General features: G+C 40.1%; 1 protein-coding gene and 1 long non-coding RNA gene across 2 annotated transcripts in view; one reads left to right on the forward strand and one right to left on the reverse strand.

The window, feature by feature from the left end:
* Positions 1-8,014: 8,014 nt before the first annotated feature.
* LOC115778390 (uncharacterized) lies at positions 8,015-13,037 on the forward strand. The gene is made up of 4 exons (XR_004019775.1): positions 8,015-8,124; positions 8,225-8,283; positions 12,461-12,714; positions 12,820-13,037. It is a non-coding gene; the product is annotated as an uncharacterized LOC115778390 (long non-coding RNA).
* Positions 8,498-19,744, reverse strand: part of tdrd3 (tudor domain containing 3) — an 11,765-nt gene continuing 518 nt past the window's right edge. The window contains exons 2-14 of the mRNA XM_030726493.1: positions 18,689-18,773; positions 17,334-17,399; positions 16,428-16,588; positions 15,065-15,206; positions 14,814-14,885; positions 13,301-13,450; positions 12,776-12,928; positions 11,973-12,150; positions 11,206-11,331; positions 9,810-10,744; positions 9,424-9,549; positions 9,120-9,259; positions 8,498-8,745 (exon numbers count right to left, since the gene is read on the reverse strand). Coding sequence (XP_030582353.1) covers positions 9,143-9,259; positions 9,424-9,549; positions 9,810-10,744; positions 11,206-11,331; positions 11,973-12,150; positions 12,776-12,928; positions 13,301-13,450; positions 14,814-14,885; positions 15,065-15,206; positions 16,428-16,588; positions 17,334-17,399; positions 18,689-18,773 — 2,311 coding nt within the window. The 3' untranslated portion in view covers positions 8,498-8,745; positions 9,120-9,142. The remainder of the gene's footprint in view (positions 8,746-9,119; positions 9,260-9,423; positions 9,550-9,809; positions 10,745-11,205; positions 11,332-11,972; positions 12,151-12,775; positions 12,929-13,300; positions 13,451-14,813; positions 14,886-15,064; positions 15,207-16,427; positions 16,589-17,333; positions 17,400-18,688; positions 18,774-19,744) is intronic.

Genomic DNA, 19,744 nt, shown 5'->3' on the forward strand with positions numbered 1-19,744 from the left:
CCTGTTAGATTAACACTGTCTACGCCACAAATAGTCAGAACAGATAATGTTTGCTCCAACATTGACGTTACCGTTTTATTATTAGCCATTGCTGCTAGCCGCTACCTTAACAGAGAGCTAACGTGGCTGTTGGGTAATTGCTAATAAAACTTTAAACACTTTTTAATTCAGTTTGAACATGTTACAGTCTTAATGTCAGACCCAAAAGTTGGTTCCTCATTTCCCAGCACAGTCCCGACCTCTGTTTTCAGCGTGATTCACCAAGTCCTCTCACAGGGTGGAAATTATCTCATTTCTAAAAGCCTTGAAGCTGAATGCAGCTTTGCCCAAGGGGTCATACTCACTGTATTTGCAAGACAGGACCAAAAACAGTCTCTCTTCCCCCTGGGTCAAAAGGAGATCTGCTTTTCACAATTCACTACCTCCACAACATACAGTAATTACCTAATTAGGAAAGTCATGGAACCAGAAGCTGAAGAAGTAACACAAGACCAGATGTTGGATCGTTTTCATTTTATTTTATGGCATCAGCCTGCCAGACTAGGAATCTCTCTATCCAGCCAGCTCTGTGTGGGTTTTTTTTTCCAAGTATTGCAATGCCTTTATTGGAATACAGGACAAGTTAGTAACATTGTGAAAGCAGTTCCATAATAAACTTACATTAAAATACAGTGTAATAATTTATGCCAATGTGTACAGGCATAAAACAAATTGTATACAAGATTGTAGCTCCTATATTTGTCTGGGAGTTGTTTTTACATCCTGAACATAGCGGTGTACTAACATACTGGCAGCTGAGAAAAAAGTTAACTTCATCAATTTTTGTGATTCTTCTTGACTGATCTGATGCCAGTGCTTTGAACTTAAAAAAAAAAAACACATTCTGAGAAAAAATATCAGTAACAATGATAAAGGAGCAAAAATGCAAATTCTAGTGATTATTTTCTATGTGTTGTTGCATCTTTTCCTCTTCTATGGTAATTAGACCTTCAACAGAAAGGCAATAAAGTGAATTCTTTTTGCTGAGCTTTACAAAGTGCTTGAAAATTGATTAATTTTTGATTTAATCTCTTTGAAGTTTTGTTACATTGTGCCACATTAATAGCAAAATGAAACAAAAAATAGACAAAAACCAAAAATAGTTATTTATTACCTATAGTCTTTACAAATCAATACTTAAATACAGCACCAGTCAAAAGTTTGGAGCACTCACCCATGAGTGTGTCCAAACTTTTGAGCAAAGAGGGATAACACATTCCTAGATTCCTCGCTGCCAACACGCTGCCCTGCTGCTACATGATGAAAAAAAAGTCTCCCTCGACCTCTGACACCATACAGAAAAATCAGTTTTAGATCATCGGATGCCTTTGATCAGAAACTTCAGTCACTGACCAGTATGTCATGTCACATCATGTCTGATGCTGGTAGTCTTTTTTATCAGCAGCAAGCAGATGGTCATACCAGCAGCTCTACTGTTTAAAAGATTTTTCGCTTTCGTCGGAGGACTGGAGTCGGAGCTATAGAGGCCATGAGATTATGTAAGCAACAACCTGACCAAAGTGTGAATCCAAGCCTTTTGTCCTTTGTGCCTTCGTATACAGTTTTGTCAGATACAGCTGTCTTCACAGCGCACTTTAGCATTAAGAGACAACCCCTATGAAATCACAATGATTTTGAGCTGTTTTCTTATGGAAATACACAAGATTAGGTTGATTTACAAGTTACTTGACATGAAAATATGACTGTGGGTTTTGTATATAAGTGGCAATGAAAAAGTAAAAACAACAAAGTCAGCTCAACTCAATAGTTCTACTTCTTCGTGTGACATGTAGCCATTAGGTGTAACTGGACAGGCTCCATAAAAGTGACTGAAAGGTGCTTTACTCTGTTTGCTTTGTTGTGCAGACCCATATGTGGTAAAGGCAAAGATCAATACCCTGCTGCTGATTCATCATTCACCCTTAGTCCATACTGTCTTTGGTCGAACTAACTGGCCCCATTTGACCATTATATTGTCATGTGTTATGAGAAACACGAGGGGTGCTTGGCAACAAATGTTTGGCAGGATGTTTGAAGAATGACCCACATAGGCCATGGTCTGCTGCACACAGAAAACAGCCATTAGAACTGACAAGCGGCACCCATCTTGCTCATTAAGTGTTAAGCCTCTGAACTGTAGCTCAAGTAATAACACTGAAGTCATAACACTGAAGTTTGTACGTCAGCCAAACTTTTTTTTTTAATAAGTAATGTTCCATGAATGTGTCAGTTGCACTGATTAAATCAGCATTACGACTGGTCCAGAAATATATGGTCTTGTTTATTCCTATGTGCTACTCTACATCTGACTGACAGCACATTCCTCCTTCTTATAATGCATTAAAAAGAGTTCTTGGTCAAACTTCATGGTCAGTCAGTGCTCAGTTACTAAGCTGAGAGATAGTGAGAAGTGTTGCAGAGTTTAGATAATTTAAGGAAGTCCAGTTCTGATGACTCGCATGTGCACATTTGCAGTAGGTGAAAGATTTGCTTACATTTTATTCTGTGTAGGAAGACGATGCAGGGAATCAATTCAGGTGTTTAGGGCAGTTGGTGAGCAGTGATTGTGTTGATGTAGCCATAGAAATACTGCCAGTTCATTGCGGTGCCTTTTCAATAGCACACAACTGTTTAGATCATTTCTACCAAACGTTCTCGACTCGTACACTCAAGCACATTGCAGTAACTTCTAAGTCTGATCCTTGGGGACATCTACGGTATACAGCCCAATAGATGCATAGAACTGTGTAAAGTCTTGAGAGCCACCCCTCATTTCTTTATATTTTGCTAGGAAAATGGGGACGAACTTGAAAGTCTATCAGACTTGAAAGTCAATATTTGTTGTGATCAACTTTATTCTTCGAAACAGTCTGAACTCTCTTTTGCAGCTTTCTTGTAATTTCATTAAAAAGTCTTCAGGAATAGTTCTCCAGGCTTCTTGAAAGAGATTTGAAAGCTCATCTTTGGATGTTGGCTGCCTTTTGTCCTGTTCTCTGTCAAGATGATCCCACACTGCTTCAACAATGTTGAGGTTCAGGTACTGGGGTAGCCAGTTCTATCCAGGTATGCTTTTACTGCATTGGCAGTGTCTGGGAACATTTTCATGCTGAAAAATGGTGGTGTTGCATTGTGGATCAAAATCTGATGGTAATTTTCTGCATTCATAATTCCATCAGTGTTGTCAAGATCCCCAACACCACTGGCTGAAATGCAGCCCCAAACATGACAAAGCCTCCACCGTGTTTTACAGATGCCTGTAGACACTCATTCTTGTACTCTCCTGACCTCCTCTGTACATAATGACAGCGATTTAAACCAAACATTTTCATTTGAAATCATCATAGGACCTGTTACCACTGATTTTCAGTCCAGTTTTTGAGTCATTTGGCATACCTCAGCCTTTTCTCCCTGTTTCCATTCTTTAAGAATGGCTTCTTGACAGCCAACCTTCCACTGAGACCATTTCACAGGCTTTCTTGATGCTTCGATGAAGAGTACATGGATCAACAGAAGAGCCTTCTGTAGGCCCACCACCCACAGGAGGCACCGTAGCAGTTGGGCGCAGTTTGTGTGTCGGGCAGCAGCCAAGGGCAGAGGCCCTGGTGGACTGATCCCTGGCTATTGAGACTGGTGACTGGGACATGGAATAACACCCCTCTGGTGGGGAAGGAGCCTGAGCTAGTGTATGAGGCTAAGAGATACTGGCTAGAAATAGTCGGGTTCACCACAATGCATGGCCTGGGCTCTGGAGCCAGTCTCCTGGAGATGGGCTGGACTCTGTTCCAGTCTGGAGTTGGCCTCAGTGAGAGGTGACAGGCTGGGGTGGGTATCCTTGTATCCCCTCGGTTTGCTGCCTGTACGTTGGAGTTTTTACCAGTGGACAAGAGGTTTTTTTTCCCTCCCCAACCGGGTCCTGACTGTCATTTGTGCTTATGTGCCGAACAACAGTTCAGAGTGCACAGCCTTCTTAGAGTTGCTGGGTGGGGTACTCAAGGGTGCTGCAACTGGTGACTCTGTTGTCCTACTGGGAGACTTCAACGCTCACACGGACAACAATAGCAAGACCTGAAGGGCGTGACTGAGAGTGCCAAGAGGTGTTCTGTTAATGGACTTCTGCGCAAACCACAGTTCGTCCAAGAAGTGGTCAGCAGAACCTGTCTTTCAGACTGGAACACAAATGTAGTAGGAGTGCTGAGACTAGTGAAGATCTCCTCGCAAAGAGATGACCTTGCAGTGGCTAACAACCAAACTAAAATCAGGTGTGGATTTTGCTTTTTAAACACAGAATTGTGGCACTTCTTGATCAACCCATGTAAAAATGCACTTTAATAGCACTTTTTTATTATTATTATTATTATTATTTAGCTTGGTTCTGAGCTTCATTAAGCAGTGGAGCTGTCAAGAGGTCAGTCTTTTGCTACTGGCATCAGTCACTGGTAGAACAATTACAGATTTCGTACTGGCAGTACATCAGTGGAAAAGAGGCAGGTTTTAGGTCACTTTGACTCACTTTGCAGAGATGAACTCATCTAAGTCCCAAACTGAAAACATTTTTCAATTTAGATATTTGTTCAAGTTCTCTTATAGCACAGGCTCAGCTTAATCTATGTCTGTTTATAGTGGTTTGTCACCTGTCTGCATATGCTTTGTTTGAATTATAATGCTTAATTTATGCTGTTGCCATTGTTGCCCTTGTGAACAGCAGCAGACTCCAAAAGTGACATCATTACTGTTTGGCGCATGAGGTGCTTTGGTTATGTTTCAGCTGGCCGCAGACCTCCCAGTTTTTGTAACCTGGTGTGTGGAGTGCTGCTGGCACAACAAATGAGCTGGAGGCACAAGTCTGTGAGTCTCTAGAGGAATCTCCACAATTCATCAATGCAGTAGCATAGGGGTTCCCAGATGGCACGGAAGTTGTGCAGGGAAATAGCCACAATAAATGGAAAAGATGAGATTTTCTGCAGAAAGCTTGAGTTTGTGTGCCTACTTTCCACAACTCCACTTTATCATCTGTTGCTATTCTGGCAGTGCATTTTTTTTTTTCAGCAGCAACACTCATCAGGTGATTACAGAGTGTCATGCATGCCTAAAGTGTGACTGCCAAAAGTTATGATGCTGTGTTGACATCACAGATTGCATGTGCAGTCAGCAAGGCATTGATCATGCATTAAGACATTTTAACCTGTATACAACCATGAAAATAAATAAATAATTGAGAATCCTCAGTTGTAAAACACCAAGTCAAGCCTAAAGGCTAAACACAAAGTAAAGCACTAAGTCATGCCTACAAGCTCATTCAAATCAGATATACCATTTGGATTTGTTCAGCAGCAAAGTGGTAGATCATATGCAAAGGCTGGAAGTGAAGGTGGCACTCTACATCCTGTCCAGCACTATGGCTGTTATAATTTCACTCACATGGTAAGTGCTTTGCGAAACAAATCACATTTTCCTAGCGATTACAGCACAGCATAAACAAGAAGGCACTTGTTTTGCACATTAGTGGTGTAGCCATCTGCCAGATGGTGGTTTGACTTTATATACTTTGATTCACATGCAAATGACAACCCAGAGCCTTCCACAAGCAGGAAAAAGAGAATAAGCCATGAACAAGTGAACACACCGTGCAAACAAACCTTCTGGGGCATTTAAACCTCTTCAGTAGCAAGTGTTAATAAATTCTTAGGCATTTTGGTCTTCCTGTTCACAAACTGCTCAGTGGACTCAAGAGTTTTACTTTCAAATCTGACATATGTAGTCACTTCGTTCAACAAACATATTTTCTTTGCTCAGTGAAAAAGAAGTCATTTGAGTTGCTGCCATTCATTCAGAGTACAGTGAAAATACAATTGGTGGAACAGTGGTTAGCACTGTAGCCTCACAGCAAGAAGGTCCTAGGTTTGAATCCAGTCCAGGGCCTTTCTCTGTAGAGCTTGCCTGTTCATCTCTGGGTACTCTAGCTTCCTCCTGCAGTCTAAAGACATGCATGGCACTGGTGATTCTAAATTGACCGTAGGTGTAAATGTGAGTGTGAATGGTTGTCTGTCTCTGTGTGTTAGCTCTAGGACAGACTGGCAACCTGTCCAGAGTGTACCCTGCCTCACGCCCAATGAGAGCTGGGATAGGTCCCAGCAACCCCCCAGAACCCTGAATTGGATAAGCAGAAGAAAATGGATGGTAATCTTTGACTTAAATCATAATTTAACCAGATTAACCACTATACGATACCCACACACACACACACACACACACACACACACACCCAAAACCACCAAAAAAGTCCCCTCTGTTTAACCGGTTGACCTATCAAATATGCTAGAAAGGAAATTTGCTCTCTGTCAGTGAGCTCCTTTCTAATCTCCTTTTCCCTCCCACAAGAAGAAGAGAAAGGATTGGTTTGTTGAGGCCGATGTAGAAATTATGTAAGAAAGGCTGCATTTAACAGGATCGCTGGGTTCAAATGTCACTGACACAAAGGTACCATGGTGAAAAGATGGAGGGTGGAGGGGGTCAGGTGAGCAGGAAGACAATGGCCAACAGCTGTGAATGAGGGGAGGAGGAGGAAGAGGAGGAGGAGGGAGGCAGGTGGGAAATGAAGGGGCAGAGGAATGGGGGCTTTAATGTGGGAAAAAGGTTTGATCCCTCTCGAGGAGTGAAAAGCATTCCTCCTGTTGCTGAAGGTTATCAGGTTGCAGTTTGAGAGAGGCAGGTAAAGGCAACACAGAAACGAGCAAGCTTGTTTCAATGTGTCAAAAACAACACTTGTATTTGTGTATACTTAAACCATACTCACCACACAGCTCTTGGGATCTCTGTCACTCTTTCTGGTTTGCATGGCAAACACTGTACAATTATCATGCTAGCATTGGTATGTGGAGATGCACACATTCACACCCACAGGTAATATTATTGTTGCCAGTTAACTAGGAATAACATGCTTGTCAGCCTTAAACACAGATATTTTGCTGGCCATTTAATGACGCAGTGTAAACGGGAACGCCGTTAAACTGAGCTGACTGTGCAAAACTAGCGTCAAGCGCAGTGAGCTCAAAAAGTGAGTCACTGCTCCAACAAATTTTACTCCCACTATAATCCCTTTCATGTAAGATACAGTTATGATGCAAGGCTGTTTTGTAGTATGTTGAATAATTGAGATCATATCCAACCAGTCTGTCAGAGAAAAACATGCACAGCATCTGAAGCTTTAGATTTACTCTAATCACAGCACCAACAAGATTACATGGACTGTGTAGTTATATAAATATGAAAAAAACATGTAATCCAGGCCGTCTCACCAGCTTTCACAGTCTCTTGCTTTCTTTTTTCAAACTGTATATGGAACAAAAGGGCACACACTAACATTTATGCTGGATCACCCACTCAGTGTTTCTTGCAGGTTCACAAATATTAAGACCCATATACCGAGTATCCACTCACACCTTGAAAATCTTTGCTTATATATTGCCTACTTTACCGAAGGCGATATGCAGCAAATGCTCATTAGTGATTTAATAGCTACAGGTTTTTCCTTTCCAAAAACTGATTAATAATCCACAGCATCAAGATCTGCACACATAATAACCATGCATTTATTGAAACTAATAACCAATAACAGCTTAAACCAAGGAACTGCAGCATTATACATGATTTCCCTGCAGGGCCAAGAAAAACATACTCAGTATGAAACAGCCTTAATTCTTCTACCAAAATATGTTTATCTGATTGAAAATCAATCCTCTCTCATTTGGCCACTGTGCCATAGTCAGTCCCCTAGAACATTGTCAAGCGCTTCACTTTCAGTTCCTCCCTGGTGGATAGGTTTCCATATTACCAGCTGTTAATTATTCATCTATGCTTGCCTGGCGCCTCAGTTGGAAAATAAAGGAAACCCTTTGGACTAGTGATACAGAATAACATGGTGACCTTTCTGCTGAACCCTGCTGGATTGTCCATTTATCCCCTACTGTTGGTAAGAGTGAAATTGGAGCAGAGGTGGAGATTATTTCTCCATGTGCAAAACGTGTCTCTCGCACCGCACAAGTCCATAAAGTGCCAGCAGAGTGTGCGCAGTGCTTGAAGAGCTAGGTACAGTCCCTTTTGTAATGTGCAAAATGATATCTCTGCAGTGTGACCATCTCTGTTACAGCAGGGAGATATTGTCTTACCATTTGGATTTGCTTCACAGAACACAACAAATTAGCCTGAGCTGCTTGCTGTGGACTTGGAGAAAATGTCAGATGCACGGTAAGCTGTAAGACAACAACTTGTAAATATGCTAGAGCAGGTTTTAAAAATAATTACCAAGTCACCAGATAACATTAATTCCACTGAACCTAAAAGATCAACTAAAATTAATAGAGCAAAAATGAAGCCAGGGACCTCTGAGAAGTTCCTTTTTCAACTCTGCATTAGTTTATTCATCATTAAAATTTAATAATTAAAAACAAAATGCATTAAAACAGATCCGCTACATACTAATAATAACTGTTTATTTGATGCATCCATTTAACAAATCTTCACAACATGTACAGTAGATATGTCCTTGACAAAATAAACAGGAGCTCATGTCAGTTTTTTTTTCCTTTTATTTTTGCATGGTGTGCGAGCCCTTTTAATAGTCCTGTATGCCCAGCCTGTTGGGACACTTAAAAATTCAGGAAGCACTCTGGATTGTTGCAGAACGTGGAAGGATGAGGGATACGCACACTGATGGATGGAAAAAAAACAAACAAACAAAATTATTATTTGTTTAACAGATAATACGGCATAACAAATGTTATATTATGATGCTGGAAATGTTATAAAATAACTCACACAGACCGGATCAAATTGTTTTTCACAAAATGCTTAAATGTTGAAATTATTATATAAAATCAACTTCAGCATAAATTGAGATATTTTACAGCTGCCAGTTCTTATTGTTTAGGTAATAATATAAAGAGGCGGGGTTACAGAAACGTCCCATATCCATCAGCTTCCCACCACAAAAAAAGAAAAATGAATGGGAAAGTAAAACACATTCATGATTTGTGTTTAATTACTAGTGTAAAGAAAACACTTTTTCTTATTTATTTATTTACCTGCCCGTGTAAATGCAGACACGTCAATCTCGTGCCCTGGGCGGCTGGTAGTACTGCTGCGTGGGTCTCGTGCGTCTAGGCTGTCCATCTCCCCCGCGGCGAAACTCTAGTGAACTGTCATAGTAGCCGTCATCTTCCTCCTGCCATACAGTTGTAATGTTTTGCTGTGAGTAATTCACCTAGAAGTCATTCACATTTTATCACATTTCCTCACCTGATCACACTTTAATTACTAGCTTTTACTATTTACTATGAACCGACAAATTCTGAGCGTAATATTGACAGATGTTTCCCTTTTCCTTACCATGACATCAGCAGCAACAGGTTTGATGTTATTCAGGAGCACCTCTTCACAATTTCCATAATCACTAAATACAACCACAGCCGTGGAACCAGATGGATGCACGGCATCTATTCTGGCGTGGTAGAACTTCACACACACACACACACACACACACCAGACAGAAAAAAGAAATCTCATTACTCTCAAATACAAAGCTTTCAAAAACAAATCAAAGGTACTGTCAGTACTGTTAAAATGAAAATGGATCATAATCCCACAGATAATTTTTGAACATTTAAAATAACCTTAACTGTCAAACCAGTGCTCAGACAAAGAACAAAAGCAAGCTGAACACAGCAATTTTCATTATAAACTACTGCTGTGTCACAGTTCTAGAGATAACGTACCTTGCTGTCTTCCCAGTAAAGTGCCAGGCACTCATCTCCAGGTTTCCACATGTGTTCAGCAATATGACTTTTCTCTGATCCTCGAGGACCTTGCCCTTTTCCTTGACCTGCCCTTCTTTTAGGTCCTGGGTTATTAGGATTGTTTTTCTTTGGGGGTGGCTCCCGGTTGGGTGGACAAGATGAGTTTTGTGGTTTGATCGGCCCAGTTCTTTTATGTTCCATAACTCCATTTTGGAAATGAGCAGGCTCCCCTGTTGGTATATAAGTCTGTGATGGCCCCAGATCTTGGGAGGTCCCTGAGCTTCCTCCCTTTGAGTTAAAGTTTCCTGCCCCACTATCCCTTTGTCGGTCAGGGTGATCAGAGTTTGCCCGGTCCATCTTCCCCTTTCTCCTGCTGTTGTTGTCTTCTGCACGTTTATTTCCTTTTCCGTCCGCCTCACTTCCTGCCGAATTGCTCAGTTTAGATGTGGCTGTATTATCTTTTACCCCTCTTCTGTGAGACAGCGCTGATATGTGCCCACCACCATCTCCATTTCTGGACCGTTGGTTGTAAGATCCACTAAACTCCATCTGCTGCTGAGGTTCTTTAGAATGAGTGGAAGTAAACATGAAGGAAGAAGAAAAACTCTGCTCATCGCGCATCTCTTTCTTGTCATTTTGCAATCTGTCGGACATCCCTCGCGACCATCTCTCCTGGCCCTTCCACTGCTGGGCTTGGGCTGACGTTTGGGAGGTTGTAGAATTAGAGAGAGGCTCCTGGCCAGGTTTGGGAAAATCAGTGTCCCTGTGAAAGCGAGGTGGTCTGTCATTCCTTTGCTGCCTATGGTCGTTATGTGAGGAGAACCTGGTCTGAGGGGCGTCTTTGGTGTGATAGTCTGAGTTGTAGAAATTTGCTTTGTTCTCGTGATGTCTCGGTGGTGCCTGGCTCTTTGGCTCTGATAAAAACAAACAAACAAAAAAAGATCAGTTTTATTAAGAACTACGACAGAACAATAATAGGACAAATAGTGGAAGGAATATTGACAAATCCTTTATTGGCATTTCAGACCAGTGCTGATTTCTTGTAGTCAGAGAACATGTCTTAGTTTTTCCTGACCACACAACAGCCGTCTGTTTCAGCCTAATCATGGCTCAGTTATAAATTTGTACACTCTTACCAAAGAACTGGCAAAAAAGGGATACAAATATCACCCATATTAAAAAATAATAATAACTGTGTGCTCTCCCAGAGTTCTCAGAGTGCAAGTCATCCCTACACAGGAATTATGTTGTATGTTATACACATCTCTGTCCCCTTACATTTCCTGTCTGTGTCTTCCAAAACTGTAAAAAAAGAAAAACAAATAAACCTCTCTCTTCCACAGCTTGGAATTAAAACTCAGACTAATTCACTCACCATCAATGGAGAAAACGCCCATTTTGGATTCCAGAAAGTCAAACAATGTGCTTGGTCCAGATGGTCTTCCTCCTGCTCCCTCTTGATCATCTTCATTTCTTGACCTGCCTCTTCCCTTTCCTCTGCCTGAGGAAAACCCAGAAAAAATATAAAAAGATTATTTTGACAAAGATTATTTGATCAGTTTGAATGTGTTTATGGCCCCGTGTGTCTACATGAAGTATGTGGTTTTATTGGCATTAGTGCGCATATGCGAACTCAACTGAATTTACTTGTAATCAGTGTGCACAGTACCTTTAAAATAACTTTAGAGTAAGAGTTTCAGAAAGTCCCTGTTCACATTTGCTGTACCACTTGCTGGTAAAAACAATCTAAGTAGTTCAGTGTGATTGGACAAGTTTCAAGTTACTACAGGTTGATTTGCACTAATGAACTGGACACAAAGCAATGACTGCATCTGAAACCTTAAGGTGTGCTTGTGAAAATAGTCAGCCAAAAAAATGTGCATGCAATTTCTGGTAAATGGACTAAAACAAGCAAAACTGCCACAAAGGACTTTTAACTAGGCTGCTGCTGATTTTCATTGCATTTAAAAGACCTCCACATCACTCCTCCAACCTCAATCTGGCTCTGCTTACTCTGTAGACACATAAATTGTTATAAGGCCAAAGTGGGCAGAAGGCACATCTGGGGCTCTGTGTGTGTGTGTGTGTGTGTGTGTGTGTGTGTGTGTGTGTGTGTGTGTGTGTGTGTGTGTGTGTGTCTACCTCTGGGTTGTGGCTTGTTAGACTCAACTGCCGCAGGGCCAGGTCTGCTACCAGAAGATCCAGTCAGCAGGCTGTTCAGTGCCACTTCAAGGTTGTTATTATTGTCCATCAGAGCCTGTCGAGCAGCCTCTCTGTTAAAGCCCATCTCCATGATGTGCCTCAGAGCGCGTTCATCAACCTACCCAACAAATAAAATGAAACAAAGACAAAAAGGAAACATTGTTGTTGTATATAAAGGGTATAAAATGCACAGAAATAGGGGACGATGACATGCACATGGTGGTTATGAGAATAATTATGAGGTTAAAAGGGTAAAAAAGCTTATTTTAGAAACAGTTTAGTGTGACAGAGGAAAAACAGCCCACCAGGGCTCCCCCTTTTAAGTTCTATTTTACCTGAGAGAGTGTGCTGAAGTTTGAAACTATCAAAAAACACCATTCCCTCATCAAACACTATAATATTGTGTTCTGTTCTATTTATGTGTTCAGCCGAAACCTTTCAGACTAGGAAAACTGGCAGGATACAACACAAAGCAAGACAAATGGACTGCCACTTGATTGGAAAACCTCACCAGGCCTCTAATCCATTTACATTTCTACAATATTATAACGGATGCCTCACCCAATCTCTGAACCATGAAATAAGACTTCAAACCAGACTAAAGAAACCACAGAAGAACACAGAGCAAGTCTGAACCTTTAAATTGCTTTGTTACAGTGAATTGGAACTTCAGTAATGTGAGGTAAAGCCATTATTTCAACAACATTATTTTTTATGGTTTTGGATTATGTTTGTGTTCTCACCAGCTCTCTGTAGTTTCCATCTTGTCTGCTTTCTGTTCTTTCAGCCCGGTCCTCCCGTCTCCTCTGCTGGTAGGAGTCTCGGCTTCGGGAGGAGGAGGCAGCGCTGGATAAATTGCTGCCTGCATTTCCTCCACCGCCAAACGTGCGGGGGCCCTGACAAGGAAACAACATTAGGATCAATAGAGCTGCAGGGTTGGACAAAAAATACAATAAAAGAAACACAACTCTGCAATTGACAATGTAATTATGATTTTTTAATTTGAAGAGTTACGCAGCTGTCAAAGGCAATTAAGGTTGAGGTGAATGCCAATAAAGAGAGTATATTTTTTAAATTGTGGACAAATTAAGTCACTTGTGCAGAAAGTGCAATCAATGAGGAGCAAAACTGTTAACATGGCAAAAACAGTGGTTCTGGAAATAATTTTCCACCAAGGTGAAGAATCATGACTGTTTGTACAACTTTTCTGAAACAAACATAAAGCTCTACATAACATAAGCAACCGATGAAGACAAAGGTTTGGATACCTCTTTGGTCTTGGCCACCTCAGCAATAGCTGCCGTCCGCTGCTTTTCAAACTCATCGTTCTCGTCCGTACTTTTGACCACATTATGAGTCTGCAGGGTCTTCCTCTGGTCCAGTTCTCTGCTGTCCACTTCATCCTTCCTGGCACACTTCTACAGGGAGAGAGAGAACACGCTGCAAAGATCTTCACCCACATACGGTTTCCTAACCATTCTTTTATGGACTCAAACTAGAACTAGAACAAATTCATCTGCTGTTTTCAAACTTGACTGGAAACTGTATTTAATTTCAAAACAATTACCGTTAGTGGCTTGGTGCCAATGAGATGGAACTCATAGCTTCCTGCAGCTGTTCCAAGACTGCACGAAGTGATGATTTAGTCACATGGGCCAGCAAATGACTAGAGCACTGGTGTTTACTTTTGAGTAGGTTCAGTCACTGTGTTTCAATAAACATTAAACTGAAAGAGTACTGAGAGTACAGGTACAAGGACAAAGTGACTGGAGAAGGACTAGCAGACAAAACCAAATCTATCTGCATTATTGTTTTTAGGATCATTCTGTAAGTAAAAATGTTCTGAACTCAGAGCTTGAGGCAAAAAAAATTAAAAAAATGTGATGTGATGTAAACTAAAGTCTTCTGATGGGAAAATGTCTGGTAAAAAAAAAAAAAAAACACACACCACAACCACACTTTTAAAAACATTCCTGCTGTGAAGCATGATGGCAGAAGCTCCACGCTGTGAGAATGCTTCTGAGTAGCAGGAACTGGGATAAGTAAAACTGACTCACTGACAGAACATAGATCCAAGCAAAATGCAGGCACACACATTTGCTTTCCAGTGCCAAATACCTTGGAACAGAGTAATCTATAACGACCCAAAGCAGACTTACTCAACACTAAGCCCTGCAGTGACCCCGCATTAGAAAATACAGTTACGCTGAAGATCTAGAGATTGTTAAATAAGTCCCAAATGCCCCTCATCAAACTTTACAAAGCTTGAGCAAATCTGGACTGAAAATCCCAAAATCCAAGTGTCAAGCTGATACAAATGCATTCACTTGGAAGCTGTGATCCTTGCCAAGACTCACACTCAGTAATTTTTAAATGTAGGTATTCGGTGTATAATTCCATAAAAAATATATAGTTAAGATTTCATTTTTAATTGTGCTTTATTGCACACACTGCAATCGTGTTTTTAAAGATTCATGAAGGCGCAATTGTTCCAAAAGATCAGAGAGAACATTGCCAAGATACGGGCACTCTTGGCGCCAGACCTGTGTTTGGTTCCTTGCATGCATTTATGAGGTTACTGTTACTCACTAATACGTGACTTCCATTTAATCACTGCTGAAACTAATTTCATATTAATGTTCCTGTCTGTATTAATTTTGCTGGTTTTTTATTATATATTATTATTTCTAGTTTGTTTGTTCTTTTTGGACACATTTTTTTTTTTTTTTATCATTTTGAATGTTTTGCTTTTTAGGTGAACTATGAAACGTTCTTCCTCACCTGACCAAATGGCACAAAGGGAGGAGGTCCGCCTTCTGCTCCAATGTTACTCCTGCTGTGTTTGGCCAGACTCTGCAGGTTGAAGGATAAAGGGACTCCTTTAAAAAAAAAAAAAACTCACACAAATACAACCTTAGCAATGGCTAATGACAGAGTGGCAGTGGCCTTTATTACAGATTTATAATGATTACTAAAATATGACATCTTTTTAGCCAAAGTGGCTGATCCGTCATTAAAACATTGACCCTCACCCTTTGTAGTTCCCACTTCTCCACCATGTGATCAACCTCTCCTCCAAGGACAGAGATTTTTGAATCATCAAGCAGCAAAAGACCATTTTTAACCTGGACTGTACCAAGAAGCTTCACCTTTGTTCCTGGTGGGGTATTAAGACTGAAAAACAAGAATTTCAAAATTAATAATAATACTGAATACACAATATTAAGACTGAAAAACAAAGCCACAAAAACATAATGAATACCCAGTGTGGATGAAAGGCTTTTTCATATATTTACTGTTAAATATATTTGGAGGTTTAACACTTATAACTGCATATACCAAGCCTCACACCCTACTGCGTTACCCATACCACTTTATAAATGACATGGAGCAGTGCCAGCAGATGGGTGGCAAGGCTAGGAGAGACTATTAATAATCCCAGCTGCTCACCCATCCTCATGGTAAATTAAAAGCCCCTCTATCTCATCAGGCCTGATAAGGCCTCTGCCTCTCTCATTAGGAAAGCACAGGGACTTAGAGGGATTTCCAGCTACTGATGCCGGATGCCAAAGCAACAATTAGGGATTTCACTCCAAACCTCTGGGATAGATGATTCCACCGCTATCATGATAGAAGTTCTCATGATAGCTGCAAATGCAGAAATGAGGCAGCAGCTATCCTTGATTCAATCACATACAAACGCACTATTCACCCTTAGTGTTGCTACTTAATTGTCATCGCTCTCTAATATATCACTGTCTCGCACACTGAACAGTCCTGTAATCCAGCTCATCCTTCTTTGCCTCTCACTTATGGCCTCACGCACACTAAAGCGGACACTTTCATAAGAAACACTAACTGGCGCTGTTGGTAGCCGGTGTGCGTGTGCCGCTCATAAAGAGGGGATTTGTTCTGTTCTCTCCTCTCTTCCCATCAGGAAGTCAAGGCCCACATTCTGGCCACTCCACCTGTACAGACTGGCTAGTCACCATGGCAGCAGTCACCAAGGCCACGGTAGCTTGGATGGAGATGTAATTAAGGCTAAGAATTGTTAGATCAGCTGCCACGGCGAGGAAATTGCAGATAAAGGGAAAATTCAGGCATGTGGTGGGGTGAAAACGTTGACAGGGAGGTGAAGGAGGAGGGTGTGTGCAGAATGTTACAAATTAGTTTTGAATATATGAGAGACCAGCTGAATGCACTCGGATTTGTATCTATGCAGTTATAACAAAAGGCAGCTTTTACAGGTATATATTATTAGATATAATATACATATAATAATAATAATGTTATTTTTTTTATGACTTTTAACCAGTTATATTACCCTCCCAGATATTTACATTACACTGCAACCTGTTATTCAACATATTCTTAAATGCAACAAAACTATTATACCTGATCTTAGACAGATGTTTGAACTCCAGTCCAACACAGGTGGTGTGCCCATCTGTCATTTGCAGGCGCAGCATTCGCGGCGCACCCTGGGACTCCTCATGGTCTTTAGGAGCTGAGATGTTTCTCACCTTCTGCACCTGGAGGACACATGGACCCTCCAACTGGCCATGTGCAAAAGACATCAAAAAAAAAAAAAAAAAAAAAAAAAAAAAGGGGGTGGCTTGAAAGGCAAATCTGCATGTGCGGGGGAGGATTACAGCAAAATACTGAAAAACCCTCCAGGAGTTTTTAGTATGTACTGAGGATTACTCTGATTTTTTTATTGCAAAACAAAAAACAATACTTCTTTCCCTGTAGCATACTTAACTCAGCACAGGTTTATTTATTCCTCCAAACAGCCTCAAGGCTTACATTTAGATCTACAGCGACCACTGTGCTTAAACGCTTTAGAAAGGACTATTCAACAAAAAGTATGGTTTCTACTTCTGGGAAGGGGTATGTGTAAATCTACATATAATACTACATACAAAAAGTGTATGGCGCAATACAGTGCAATTTACACATTATATGTACAAGGCAGAGTGCATTACCAGGGTATAATGGGGCTGTATCATATTCTGAGTCTGAAGGGAACAGGAGGTAAATGCACATAAAATTACATGTTTTCATATTTGGCTTTTTTTTTTTTCCCTCTCCATTTGCTCAGCTTCACTTTCAGGAGCAGAGAAGCAGTTGCTTGATCCTCATTTCTCGGTGTGCTAGGGCCATCTAGTGGCAGTAATGAGAACTGCAGTTCCAATGTTGACTCGGATGTTAAGAAACCAGTGGTTGCAGCATCTCATTTCTTAACTGAGTTTCATAAATTTAGCATTGAAATGGTGGTGCAACAATATGTATTCCACTCACCTTCTCAGTTCTTCCACTATTGATATCGGATGGTAGACATTTTCTCCCAACAGTCCTGAGATCTGTCTGCAAAACAAACGTTGCTTTATTAGAAGAAAATAATCATGTGCTGGTGATGATAAAAAATGCAGATGGAAAAAAAAAACTGCCATTTTAACTATTCAATCATTTTTAGAAGTGGAGAAACTGCAAAACAAACAAGTAACCATGCATGTGTACTATTGCAGTACAACATAAATCTATGGGCTAAAATATGGAATAATTGCGAAATAAGGGGTTTAGAATTTGAGCCCATGGCATTTAAAATTCAATCACCGCTTTATTTAATCTACACATTTAACGCAATTTTATATTTTCTTAAAGGATTTTAAATTTCCTTCAAGCCATGATTAAGATAAACATTAAAACTCCAAATGTGTGTCCCTTCCAAACCAATTTTACAACCCCCTTTACTGCAGCAGACAATATGTCTGAACAAAGTACGTGCTCCCAGTAAAACCCACAAAAGTAGCAAAATGTTTCTATACACAGTTATGATGCAATTAAACGCACCATTTTGGTAGCAAATCATCAATGGCTCCAAATTAATTTTACTCCTAGTTTTAAAATGCTAATGACTTTAAGCCCCTACAAGTACTACTCCAAAGTTACTACAAGCTGATTAAACCAGGTATGCAGTACTAATTCAGTGTGAGCCCTTTTGGCAGCACTCCATGCTAAACCTTAAAGGTCAATGTTTTTGCAGTAAAAGCGATGACGGCAGGTTCTCAACTTGTCTGCTGCTGCAGGTCAGGTACGCAGTATCTTTGTCAGTCTTGAAGAAAAACCTAACATTTAAATTGTGTTTAGTCACTTATCAAATTATAAGACTTAGTTGTTTTGTTTTTTTAATACAGATAATTATTATTAACAGATAATTATGCTATTATCCATGCTATTAAAATTAATAGATTCCTGGTCTCATGTTGATTGATGAGATAATTTGAGTAGGCAGTCACTGAGCGAGCTTTTCACAGTGATCGAAGAGGGAAAAGGATGTTATTTCTGGCTCAGAAAGGTGCCTTTTAAGGATGAATAGGCATATAAGCATGACTGAATGGGTCTCCACACAATAAAGGCAATGAGTTTATACTTACTTATTTGGCAGATATTTATACGTTTCCCTGTTATTTCTATTTAGTAAATGAAATATCTAATAAAATTGGTTTAAAAAACTACTTCTACTACACTGATGGTGATTTTCCTTTAATTGCGACTAAAACCAGCATTAGAAATTCTTATATGCAGATGAAACTCAGACGCGCTGTTACTCTGGAAAAAACACACTGTATAAAATGTGTATTTATTAAACTTACATCAAGTGCAATACGAATAATGTCACTGTGTGCTATCTTCTCAGCAGATCCTTTCAGTTCTGCTATGCCTTCATCACTGAGGTACCTGCAAGACAGAAGAAACAAATGAACCTGGAATGGGTTTCAAACAGTCTCAGGTCAACATGTTTAACAGGAATGGTGCTTAAACTTTCCAAACACATCTACTTGGTTATTATAGTCAACTAAAACTTAACTAAAAACTAGTTGTAAAAAATAAATTCTTAGCAGTCCAAATGGAAATGTCTTTGGTTTGAGTCTTTTAGAGTTTCACAAGCATGTGGAGGTACAGGTGCGTTTGCATATTCACTCTGATGTTTTTATAGCTGGAACTCATGCACCTACACAAAGTGTTGCATGTTTGCATTGTAACATTTATTCTAAATTTCCTAAATCTCACATTATGATTAATAAATAACCCAAACAAACTAAACATTTCCAAACAACAAAACCTAAACTCAAACATGAAAACCGTGCCAATGAATTACAGAAAAATAAAATGCTAAAAGTAAAACAATAACTCTCCCATCGAACCAACACAATTAAATTACAGTTCTAGCGTATTAGGGTAAATTTATAGCTGAATATGGCACACATTTATAAACTGCTTGCTTCAAAAGTGTTTCACAATCTGCACGGCATATTCTTCATTCAGATAAAGAACCCACCCCAAAATAAAACTAAACTGAACATAGGGAAAGAAACATCAGAAAAAAATCTGCAATATCAATTAAGACGGTATTTATTTTTGTGATAACTGTATATTTTTGAGGTTTTGTTTTTGTCATGTAGAGTTACGTTCCCAGGGTCTGAGATCTGATTAGATGGTGTGCAGGACAGAAAGCGTAAATAACCTCAGGGCCTCTGCTGAATGCGTTTATCTGTTATCGACAGCGATTAGTTATCATTATTCATCTGATAAACACTTGTAAGACTCTTGAAGGGATCACTCTATTTACTAAGTGCAAAACCTTAAGTCCTGAGTAGCTGGATGTTCAGAAGCTTAGCTTTAATAACTGCCACAGATACCTCTGACTG

Source organism: Archocentrus centrarchus, chromosome 3 (assembly GCF_007364275.1).
Source record: "Archocentrus centrarchus isolate MPI-CPG fArcCen1 chromosome 3, fArcCen1, whole genome shotgun sequence".
NCBI lineage: Eukaryota > Metazoa > Chordata > Actinopteri > Cichliformes > Cichlidae > Archocentrus > Archocentrus centrarchus.